Here is a 12500-nt window from a genome sequence, read left to right as displayed (position 1 = left end):
GAACGGACCTGATGGGAACCCGTCTAGACGGATATGGAAACAGACAGGTGTACCGTCAGGAGGAGATTTCTACAATTAAGCAGTTGGGGCAAGGGGGCGGGAAGGGGGACCAGTAGGGCGGGGGGGGGAGGGGGGGAGTGTGATTCTTGAGTCGGATGTGAAGCTTTCAAAACAAGGGGAACTGATTAATCTGAAAATGAGAGAGAGAGAGAGAGAGAGAGAGAGAGAGAGAGAGAGAGAGAGAGATTCATTTGGTAATATTTCAGGGAAGTATACTGTAAGAATCCGTGAAGAAATGAAACCTTAACAAATATACGTAAAGTATGTACTGTTTATTTAATAAAGATAGCAAGAGATTAGAGATAAAGACTTATTGATTAATTTCGAAAACTATATTACCTCACAGTTGCAAAAATACAAAATCTCAAAGAGTAGTGATTCTCTATTCTCTAAAGATGATTATCAATTCGCATTGTGTATAGAATAAAGTGAGATGACAGTATTTTTTTAAATCCCAATTCTGTTATCACAGTCATGACGATTTTGATAACAGATTTGAGATTTCGCGAAAAATAAGAAATGTGAATTGGTATTTATCTCTAGAGAACCATTGTTTGTTGACCTTTCTTTTTGCAGTTGTGAGGTATCCTCATTTTCGAAATTAATGAATCGGTGCTTATCTCTAATCTCTGGCCACCTTCATGTGTGTATTTAAGTGCCGACTGTTGGCATTCATGATTGCTGTTGTTGTTGATGCTGCTGGTGTCATTGATGCTGTTGCTACTGCTGCTGCTGTCATTGATGCTGTTGCTGCTGCTGGTGTCATTGATGCTGTTGGTGCTGCTGGTGTCGTTGATGCTGTTGGTGCTGCTGCTGTCATTGATTTTTGCTGCTGCTGATGTCATTGATTTTTCTGCTGCTGGTGTCATTGATGCGGTTGCTACTGCTGGTGTCATTGATGCTGTTGCTGCTGCTGGTGTCATTGATGCTGTTGCTACTGCTGGTGTCATTGATGCTGTTTCTACTGCTGGTGTCATTGATGCTGTTGCTGCTGCTGGTGTCATTGATGCTGTTTCTACTGCTGGTGTCATTGATGCTGTTGCTGCTGCTGGTGTCATTGATGCAGTTGCTACTGCTGGTGTCATTGATGCTGTTGATACCGCTGGTGTCATTGATGCTGTTGCTACTGCTGGTGTCATTGATGTTGTTGCTGCTGCTGGTGTCATTGATGCTGTTGATACCGCTGGTGTCATTGATGCTGTTGCTACTGCTGGTGTCATTGATGCTGTTGCTGCAGCTGGTGTCATTGATGCTGTTGCTACTGCTGGTGTCATTGATGCTGTTGCTACTGCTGGTGTCATTGATGCTGTTCCTGCAGCTGGTGTCATTGATGCTGTTGCTACTGCTGGTGTCATTGATGCTGTTACTGTTGCTGGTGTCATTGATGCTGTTGCTACTGCTGGTGTCATTGATGCTGTTTCTGCTGCTGGTGTCATTGATGCTGTTGCTACTGCTGGTGTCATTGATGCTGTTGCTGCAGCTGGTGTCATTGATTTTGTTGCTACTGCTGGGGTCATCGATGCTGTTGCTACTGCTGGTGTCATTGATGCTGTTGCTACTGCTGGTGTCATTGATGCTGTTGCTGCAGCTGGTGTCATTGATGCTGTTGCTACTGCTGGTGTCATTGATGCTGTTCCTGCAGCTGGTGTCATTGATGCTGTTGCTGCAGCTGGTGTCATTGATGCTGTTGCTGCAGCTGGTGTCATTGATTTTGTTGCTACTGCTGGTGTCATCGATGCTGTTGCTACTGCTGGTGTCATTGATGCTGTTGCTACTGGTGGTGTCATTGATGCTGTTGGTGCTGTATATACTTTAGATATTTTACCGATTCATTTCAGTTATATTTATTGGCTTTATGCCTTCTTATGGATTGTCCCTTAAGTGTTCTTACTGAAACTTCCATCAACAACTTGCATTACGTGGGGCGGAGCTCAAGCCCTGTAGGCTCTAGTAGTGTCCTGAACCACAGTCCTCGTAAGGTTAGGAGGGGGAATATATTCGTTGAAATTTCCTGATTTTTTTTATTTATAATTTATTACAGATGACTTTCCTGCAGTATTACCAAACGACTCTCTCTCTCTCTCTCTCTCTCTCTCTCTCTCTCTCTCTCTCATATCGATCCGTTCCATAGGTTAATTTATCCTGTTCCATATTAATCAGTTTCCCTTGTTTTTAAAGCTTCACATGCGACTCAGAAGTCAGACACACCGCCTCCCTCGCCCCACCTGCTTGATTGCAGAAATCTCCTCCTGATGGTACACCTGTCTGTTTCCTTATCCGTCTAGACGGGGTCTCATCAGGTCCGTTCACGTGTTAGTTTCCTCCAAAACGCGACGCAACTTCAAATACATTCCAGTGCCGGCTGCTGATATTGATGCTGTTGCTGCTGCTGCTGTCATTGATTTTGCTGCTGCTGCTGTCATTGATTTTGCTGCTGCTGCTGTCATTGATGCTGTTGCTGCTACTGCTACTGCTGCTGCTGTCATTGATGCTGTTGCTGCTGGTGTCATTGATGTTGTTTCTGCTGCTGCTGCTGCTGTCACTGTTGCTGTTGCTGCTGTCATTGATGCTGTTTTTGCTGCTGCTGTCATTGATGCTGGTGCTGCTGCTGGTGTCATTGATGCTGTTGCTGCTGCTGGTGTCATTGATGCTGTTGGTGCTGCTGCTGTCATTGATTTTTGCTGCTGCTGATGTCATTGATTTTTCTGCTGCTGGTGTCATTGATGCTGTTGCTACTGCTGGTGTCATTGATGCTGTTGCTGCTGCTGGTGTCATTGATGCTGTTGCTACTGCTGGTGTCATTGATGCTTTTGCTAATGCTGGTGTCATTGATGCTGTTACTGCTGCTGGTGTCATTGATGCTGTTGCTACTTCTGGTGTCATTGATGCTGTTGCTGCTGCTGGTGTCATTGATGCTGTTGCTACTGCTGGTGTCATTGATGCTGTTGCTACTTCTGGTGTCATTGATGCTGTTGCTACTGCTGGTGTCATTGATGCTGTTGCTGCTTCTGGTGTCATTGATGCTGTTGCTACTGCTGGTGTCATTGATGCTGTTGCTGCTGCTGGTGTCATTGATGCTGTTGCTACTGCTGGTGTCATTGATGCTGTTGCTACTGCTGGTGTCATTGATGCTGTTTCTGCTGGTGGTGTCATTGATGCTGTTGCTGCTGCTGGTGTCATTGATTCTGTTGCTACTGCTGGTGTCATTGATGCTTTTGCTAATGCTGGTGTCATTGATGCTGTTACTGCTGCTGGTGTCATTGATGCTGTTGCTACTTCTGGTGTCATTGATGCTGTTGCTGCTGCTGGTGTCATTGATGCTGTTGCTACTGCTGGTGTCATTGATGCTGTTGCTACTGCTGGTGTCATTGATGCTGTTGCTGCTTCTGGTGTCATTGATGCTGTTGCTACTGCTGGTGTCATTGATGCTGTTGCTGCTGCTGGTGTCATTGATGCTGTTGCTACTGCTGGTGTCATTGATGTTGTTGCTACTGCTGGTGTCATTGATGCTGTTTCTGCTGGTGGTGTCATTGATGCTGTTGCTGCTGCTGGTGTCACAGATGTTGTTGCTGCTGCTGGTGTCATTGATGCTGTTGCTACTGCTGGTGTCATTGATGCTGTTGCTGCTGCTGGTGTCATTGATGCTGTTGATATTGCTGGTGCCATTGATGCTGTTGCTACTGCTGGTGTCATTGATGCTGTTGATGCTGCTGGTGTCATTGATGCTGTTGCTAATGCTGGTGTCATTGATGCTGTTGCTGCTGCTGCTGGTGTCATTGATGCTGTTGCTACTGCTGATGTCATTGATGCTGTTGCTACTGCTGGTGTCATTGATGCTGTTGCTGCTGTATATAATTTAGATATTTTACCGATTCATTTCAGTTATATTTATTTTCTTTATGCCTTCTTATGGATTGTCCTTCAAGTGTTCTTACTGAAACTTCCATCAACAACTTGCATTACGTGGGGCGGAGCTCAAGCCCTGTAGGCTCCAGTAGTGTCCTGAACCACAGTCCTCGTAAGGTTAGGAGGGGGAATATATTCGTTTGAGTTTTTTTTTTTTTTACCTGGAATAATAATACCTAACCTCTCTCTCTCTCTCTCTCTCTCTCTCTCTCTCTCTCTCTCTCTCTCTCTCTCTCTCTCTCTCTCTCTCTCTCTCTCTGTCTCTCTCTCTCTCTCATATCGATCCGTTCCATAGGTTAATTTATCCTGTTCCATATTAATCAGTTTCCCTTGTTTTTAAAGCTTCACATGCGACTCAGAAGTCAGACACACCGCCTCCCTCGCCCCACCTGCTTGATTGCAGAAATCTCCTCCTGATGGTACACCTGTCTGTTTCCTTATCCGTCTAGACGGGGTCTCATCAGGTCCGTTCACGTGTTAGTTTCCTCCAAAACGCGACGCAACTTCAAATACATTCCAGTGCCGGCTGCTGATATTGATGCTGTTGCTGCTGCTGCTGTCATTGATTTTGCTGCTGCTGCTGTCATTGATTTTGCTGCTGCTGCTGTCATTGATGCTGTTGCTGCTACTGCTACTGCTGCTGCTGTCATTGATGCTGTTGCTGCTGGTGTCATTGATGTTGTTTCTGCTGCTGCTGCTGCTGTCACTGTTGCTGTTGCTGCTGTCATTGATGCTGTTTTTGCTGCTGCTGTCATTGATGCTGTTGCTGCTGCTGGTGTCATTGATGCTGTTGCTGCTGCTGGTGTCATTGATGCTGTTGGTGCTGCTGCTGTCATTGATTTTTGCTGCTGCTGATGTCATTGATTTTTCTGCTGCTGGTGTCATTGATGCTGTTGCTACTGCTGGTGTCATTGATGCTGTTGCTGCTGCTGGTGTCATTGATGCTGTTGCTACTGCTGGTGTCATTGATGCTTTTGCTAATGCTGGTGTCATTGATGCTGTTACTGCTGCTGGTGTCATTGATGCTGTTGCTACTTCTGGTGTCATTGATGCTGTTGCTGCTGCTGGTGTCATTGATGCTGTTGCTACTGCTGGTGTCATTGATGCTGTTGCTACTTCTGGTGTCATTGATGCTGTTGCTACTGCTGGTGTCATTGATGCTGTTGCTGCTTCTGGTGTCATTGATGCTGTTGCTACTGCTGGTGTCATTGATGCTGTTGCTGCTGCTGGTGTCATTGATGCTGTTGCTACTGATGGTGTCATTGATGCTGTTGCTACTGCTGGTGTCATTGATGCTGTTTCTGCTGGTGGTGTCATTGATGCTGTTGCTGCTGCTGGTGTCACAGATGTTGTTGCTGCTGCTGGTGTCATTGATGCTGTTGCTACTGCTGGTGTCATTGATGCTGTTGCTGCTGCTGGTGTCATTGATGCTGTTGATATTGCTGGTGCCATTGATGCTGTTGCTACTGCTGGTGTCATTGATGCTGTTGATGCTGCTGGTGTCATTGATGCTGTTGCTAATGCTGGTGTCATTGATGCTGTTGCTGCTGCTGCTGGTGTCATTGATGCTGTTGCTACTGCTGATGTCATTGATGCTGTTGCTACTGCTGGTGTCATTGATGCTGTTGCTGCTGTATATAATTTAGATATTTTACCGATTCATTTCAGTTATATTTATTTTCTTTATGCCTTCTTATGGATTGTCCTTCAAGTGTTCTTACTGAAACTTCCATCAACAACTTGCATTACGTGGGGCGGAGCTCAAGCCCTGTAGGCTCCAGTAGTGTCCTGAACCACAGTCCTCGTAAGGTTAGGAGGGGGAATAAATTCGTTTGAGTTTTTTTTTTTTACCTGGAATAATAATACCTAACCTCTCTCTCTCTCTCTCTCTCTCTCTCTCTCTCTCTCTCTCTCTCTCTCTCTCTCTCTCTCTCTCTCTCTCTCATATCGATCTGTTCCATAGGTTAATTTATCCTGTTCCATATTAATCAGTTTCCCTTGTTTTTAAAGCTTCACATGCGACTCAGAAGTCAGACACACCGCCTCCCTCGCCCCACCTGCTTGATTGCAGAAATCTCCTCCTGATGGTACACATGTCTGTTTCCTTATCCGTCTAGACGGGGTCTCATCAGGTCCGTTCACGTGTTAGTTTCCTCCAAAACGCGACGCAACTTCAAATACATTCCAGTGCCGGCTGCTGATATTGATGCTGTTGCTGCTGCTGCTGTCATTGATTTTGCTGCTGCTGCTGTCATTGATTTTGCTGCTGCTGCTGTCATTGATGCTGTTGCTGCTACTGCTACTGCTGCTGCTGTCATTGATGCTGTTGCTGCTGGTGTCATTGATGTTGTTTCTGCTGCTGCTGCTGCTGTCACTGTTGCTGTTGCTGCTGTCATTGATGCTGTTTTTGCTGCTGCTGTCATTGATGCTGTTGCTGCTGCTGGTGTCATTGATGCTGTTGCTGCTGCTGGTGTCATTGATGCTGTTGGTGCTGCTGCTGTCATTGATTTTTGCTGCTGCTGATGTCATTGATTTTTCTGCTGCTGGTGTCATTGATGCTGTTGCTACTGCTGGTGTCATTGATGCTGTTGCTGCTGCTGGTGTCATTGATGCTGTTGCTACTGCTGGTGTCATTGATGCTTTTGCTACTGCTGGTGTCATTGATGCTGTTACTGCTGCTGGTGTCATTGATGCTGTTGCTACTTCTGGTGTCATTGATGCTGTTGCTGCTGCTGGTGTCATTGATGCTGTTGCTACTGCTGGTGTCATTGATGCTGTTGCTACTTCTGGTGTCATTGATGCTGTTGCTACTGCTGGTGTCATTGATGCTGTTGCTGCTTCTGGTGTCATTGATGCTGTTGCTACTGCTGGTGTCATTGATGTTGTTGCTGCTGCTGGTGTCATTGATGCTGTTGCTACTGCTGGTGTCATTGATGCTGTTTCTGCTGGTGGTGTCATTGATGCTGTTGCTGCTGCTGGTGTCACAGATGCTGTTGCTACTGCTGGTGTCATTGATGCTGTTGCTACTGCTGGTGTCATTGATGCTGTTGCTACTGCTGGTGTCATTGATGCTGTTGATATTGCTGGTGCCATTGATGCTGTTGCTACTGCTGGTGTCATTGATGCTGTTGATGCTGCTGGTGTCATTGATGCTGTTGCTGCTGCTGCTGGTGTCATTGATGCTGTTGCTACTGCTGATGTCATTGATGCTGTTACTGCTGCTGGTGTCATTGATGCTGTTGCTGCTGCTGGTGTCATTGATGCTGTTGCTGCTGCTGGTGTCATTGATGCTGTTGCTACTGCTGGTGTCATTGATGCTGTTGCTGCTGCTGGTGTCATTGATGCTGTTGATATTGCTGGTGCCATTGATGCTGTTGCTACTGCTGGTGTCATTGATGCTGTTGATGCTGCTGGTGTCATTGATGCTGTTGCTAATGCTGGTGTCATTGATGCTGTTGCTGCTGCTGCTGGTGTCATTGATGCTGTTGCTACTGCTGATGTCATTGATGCTGTTGCTACTGCTGGTGTCATTGATGCTGTTGCTGCTGTATATAATTTAGATATTTTACCGATTCATTTCAGTTATATTTATTTTCTTTATGCCTTCTTATGGATTGTCCTTCAAGTGTTCTTACTGAAACTTCCATCAACAACTTGCATTACGTGGGGCGGAGCTCAAGCCCTGTAGGCTCCAGTAGTGTCCTGAACCACAGTCCTCGTAAGGTTAGGAGGGGGAATATATTCGTTTGATTTTTTTTTTTTTTTTACCTGGAATAATAATACCTAACCTCTCTCTCTCTCTCTCTCTCTCTCTCTCTCTCTCTCTCTCTCTCTCTCTCTCTCTCTCTCTCTCTCTCTCTCTCTCTCTCTCATATCGATCCGTTCCATAGGTTAATTTATCCTGTTCCATATTAATCAGTTTCCCTTGTTTTTAAAGCTTCACATGCGACTCAGAAGTCAGACACACCGCCTCCCTCGCCCCACCTGCTTGATTGCAGAAATCTTTTCCTGACGGTACACCTGTCTGTTTCCTTATCCGTCTAGACGGGGTCTCATCAGGTCCGTTCACGTGTTAGTTTCCTCCAAAACGCGACGCAACTTCAAATACATTCCAGTGCCGGCTGCTGACATTGATGCTGTTGCTGTCATTGATGCTGTTGCTGCTGCTTCTGTCATTGATGCTGTTGCTGCTACTGCTACTGCTGTCATTGATGCTGATGCTGCTGCTGCTGGTGTCATTGATGCTGTTTCTGCTGCTGCTGCTGCTGCAGTCACTGTTGCTGCTGCTGGTGTCATTGATGCTGTTTTTGCTGCTGCTGTCATTGATGCTGTTGTTGTTGCTGCTGCTATCATTGATGCTGCTGCTGCTGTCATTGATGTTGTAACTGTTGCTGCTGCTGCTGTCATTCCTGTTGTAACTGTTGCTGCTGCTGCTGTCATTGATGTTGTAACTGTTGCTGCTGCTGCTGTCATTGATGTTGTAACTGTTGCAGTTGCTGCTGTCATTGATGCTGTTGCTGCTTCTGCTGTCACCTTTAGTAAACATCTATCTTTTATTTTCCGTCTGATAACTTTTGGAAAATATACGAAGCGTCCTTCCTCTTCTGAAGTTTTGTAATATTTATTATTGTTATTAATTCACGGGTCAAGCATGCGAAATGAGATTTTGTAATAATTATTTTTAAGTTGGATTTTATTCCAATATATACTTTTTTCTATTGAAATCTAAATATTATGGCTGTTTCTCTACATAATAGGTGGGAAAAGAAACAAATCGTAGCTTTTATATTTTTTATTTTTGCAGCATTTTTCTTATTAGTAAGTAATTCCCTTTTTTTTTTTGTGAATTAAGCAGTTATGACAAATTTTATGCTTGGAATTTTTATTTATTTAAACAGGTTTTTAATAAATGGATTACTCATTTTTTAGCGTTTTTTTTTTTTAACACCCAAACTGTTATTGTAAATATGAAAACATCAATAATCATACCTTGTTATTCCCAAATGGTACTGCCTTATACTTTCGCCCTTGTATTACTACTTATGTATATTTGTCTATTTTGTAATTAACGTTTAAAAATTAATATTCACTGGCTATAGGTTCCAGTTTTGCCACCCAAGGTCAATATTTACATCAAGTACAAATGGAACTTCGATCTTGCTTCTGTTTGGGTAATGCATTTCAATTCTCATTTATGTTTGTTGGTAAACAGCATATCCTTCCGTCATTCATGATCATCATGGGTGAAATCTACTGTAATTATATACGTTTACCTCAAACCATAAAAAAAAGAATAACAGATTTCATGCACTTAATATTCTTAATTTTACGGTGATTCTTTTTCGTGAATATTCTTAATTTTACGGTGATTCTTTTTCGTGAATATTCTTAATTTTACGGTGATTCTTTCCGTGAATATTCTTAATTTTACGGGGATTCTTTTTCGTGAATATTCTTAATTTTACGGTGATTCTTTTCTGTGAATATTCTTAATTTTACGGTGATTCTTTTTCGTGAATATTCTTAATTTTACGGTGATTCTTTTCTGTGAATATTCTTAATTTTACGGTGATTCTTTTTCGTGAATATTCTTAATTTTACGGTGATTCTTTTCCGTGAATATTCTTAATTTTACGGTGATTCTTTTTCGTGACTTTTCTTAATTTTACGGTGATTCTTTTCCGTGAATATTCTTAATTTTACGGGGATTCTTTTTCGTGAATATTCTTAATTTTACGGTGATTCTTTTCTGTGAATATTCTTAATTTTACGGTGATTCTTTTTCGTGGAATCGAGCCTTTTGTGAGTGGTTGATCATTCTATTCTGTGCGATAGAATACATTACAAATAGTTGAATATTTCATTCTGCTGAATTCGGAATAGCACAGTTTGCATGTTTTCTTTTAATTTTAGGCTTATTCATCATGAATATTTGTTAATGAGTTTTTCAGCTTTTTTTGTAACATCTCTGGATCTAATGAAGATAGAAAAAAAAAACTATCGTACTTTTTTTTTCTTTTTTTTTTCTTTTTTTTATCTTTTTTTTTTTTTTTTTTTTTTTTTTTTTATCACCGTGCATAGGAAGAAAAGTAACCTTGAGAAGGTAGCTCACACATATCAAGGAGTAATTTTGTACTTTGTAGTTTTAATCCCGTTCAATGTAGGAATACCTTTTTGTGATACCTTATTGGGGCAATTAATGAAGTTTACGCAGCATTTTCCCTCATTTTACAGTTAGACACAGGGAATTACTGGTACACCTCGCTCTGAGAAAGTGTACCCTGTCACGCCATTACTCCTGGCGAGTAACCAAGCATTGTATGTAGGGGAGCGATGGGAGAGGAGAATAGTTTGGCTACACACAGGCACTCGCAGTAAGGATGTGACAAGGTGCGCTTCTCCAGAGCGAGGTGTGCCAGGAATTCCTGTGTCCAACTGTACCTATGTTGGTAAAAAACGCCATACTTCTTTATTGTATTTCTTAATATTCAACAATGTTTATTATAATGATGTAATTTGCTATAATGGATTTATTTATTTATCGCTTACCTGCACTTTATAACTATTCACTTTTTCTTTATTTGCTTAATTAAATTCAGTTTGTTTGTTATAATGATGTAATTTGCTATAATGGATTTTTTTATTTATCGCTTATCTGCACTTCATGACTATTCACATTTTCTTTATTTGCTTAATTAAATTCAGTTTAATCCATAAAAGTCTCCTTTACAGGGAACTGGTTTTTTATAGCTGTGCAATGTGAATATCTGTACTTTCTGTACAGTTATGTACATCTGTATAATCCTTTGAATGATTATTTTAACCACCAGTTTATTTTGTGTTCATACCGTAGACCAACTGACAGCCAGCATATTATTGACACTCTCTCTCTCTCTCTCTCTCTCTCTCTCTCTCCTCTCTCTCTCTCTCTCTCTCTCTCTCTCCTCTCTCTCTCTCTCTCTCTCTCTCTCTCTCTCTCTCTCAACTAGATTTTTTCTCTTTGTTGGAACGTCCAAAATACCTAATTAGCCAGCTTTATTTTTTAAAGTTTCATCCACCAGTCTCCCGATTCATTAGTGTTGCCCTTTAGCTGTAAAAATATATTTATGTTATATAAAGAATCATAAACGCTCTTGATCTCAAAATTTGTAATCCGGAAAATAGAATTCTTCACAAGTTTTCTTATATAGAGAATCTTGAAGTATGGCGTCCTTGTTCAATATTCTCAATAATGAAGACAATTTTTAAAAATGCAAAGGATGATGGAGTAAGCATCCCATTGTCTTTATTCAGCCCTGACCTTAAGAAGAAAAGATATAACAATGAAAAAAATATCATGGCTTAACCATCAAGTGTTTTTCTCTATTTTATTTCAAAAAAAGATTTCTGTAAAAAGATAACTATGAAAAAAATATATCTTAATCATCAAGTGTTTTTCTCCATTTTATTTAAAAAAAAAAGATTTCTGAAAAACGATAACTATGAAAAAACATATATCTTAACCATCAAGTGTTTTTCTCCATTTTATTTCAAAAAAAGATTTCTGAAAAAAGATAACTATGAAAAAAATATCCTATCTTAATCATCAAGTGTTTTTCTCCATTTTATTTCAAAAAAAGATTTCTGTAAAAAGATAACTATGAAAAAAATATCATATCTTAACCATCAAGTGATTTTTTTTCCCGTTTTCTTGTAAAAATAGATTTCTGAAAAATGATAGCAACTATGAAAAAAATATCATATCCTAACCATCAAGTGTTTTCCTCCATTTTCTTGAAAAAATATAACGTAAATGAGCTTCTCTGTTTCATGGAAGGCAAGGCAACAAGAGATTGTTTTATTTTTTTCCCCTTCGCTATCCTTCATACGCCTTTTTTTATCATAGTCGATGATTTTCATTGTATATGTTGAGTCGGAAGTGATTAGCTTTTCCTTTAGATGTGTTTTAACCATTTGGTGAAGATTAGAAAATTTGTTTTATTATTAAGCGTCCCTCCTTCTAATTTATTCCTAATCTTTGTATCTTGTCCGCCTTCTTAATATCCTAAGTTTTTCGAACTTCTCGCATTTTTTCCCCCCAAACGATTTTCATACCTTCTTAGATGCAAAAGTTTTTAAATAATCTAGCGCATGTATATTGCTATTTCATATTTTGTCTTAAGGGAATATATACGTTCACTTGTGTTTGCGCAATATTGAAAATTCAGTGTTTGCCTCCATTAAAATGTTATGAGAATATTGAGATAAGTATTTATTCTAGTACTTGCCAGCTATTACTTTAATCTTAGATAATTGTGCTTTCGTTGATTCGTTTCTATATATATTTTCTATATATATTTTCCCTAAACGAATACGTTTCTAAAGTTCTAAGATTATAATATAGGGATGTTTTTAGTTTCTCTTTAGAAGTTTTTGATGAGGGAAATAGAAAGGATTTCATCATTTTAGCAGGTAACGATGTCTACATTGTTTATTATAGGCGCTATGCATTATATCTGCTTATTTTAAATCACAGATTTTATCCTCTTAGCAAG

The 12500-nt window shown here is 40.9% G+C and overlaps 2 protein-coding genes across 2 annotated transcripts; one reads left to right on the top strand and one right to left on the bottom strand.

Annotated features, from left to right (window-relative positions):
- The first annotated feature begins 6391 nt into the window (after positions 1-6391).
- LOC137620845 (antifreeze protein Maxi-like) lies at positions 6392-7958 on the top strand. Its single transcript, XM_068351293.1, has 4 exons — positions 6392-6566; positions 6954-7406; positions 7593-7650; positions 7904-7958. Exons 1-4 carry the CDS (start codon positions 6392-6394, stop codon positions 7956-7958), a joined length of 741 nt encoding a protein of 246 aa, XP_068207394.1.
- Positions 7959-8031: 73 nt separating this feature from the next.
- Positions 8032-8512, bottom strand: LOC137620844 (insoluble matrix shell protein 4-like). Its single transcript, XM_068351292.1, has 2 exons — positions 8269-8512; positions 8032-8168 (listed from the first exon to the last, which is right to left on the bottom strand). Exons 1-2 carry the CDS (start codon positions 8510-8512, stop codon positions 8032-8034), a joined length of 381 nt encoding a protein of 126 aa, XP_068207393.1.
- Positions 8513-12500: the final 3988 nt, after the last annotated feature.

The sequence above is a fragment of the Palaemon carinicauda genome, chromosome 27 (genome assembly GCF_036898095.1).
Source record: "Palaemon carinicauda isolate YSFRI2023 chromosome 27, ASM3689809v2, whole genome shotgun sequence".
Taxonomy (NCBI): domain Eukaryota; kingdom Metazoa; phylum Arthropoda; class Malacostraca; order Decapoda; family Palaemonidae; genus Palaemon; species Palaemon carinicauda.
Note: the sequence above shows the minus strand (reverse complement) of the source record. Positions and strands in the feature narration are given on the sequence as shown.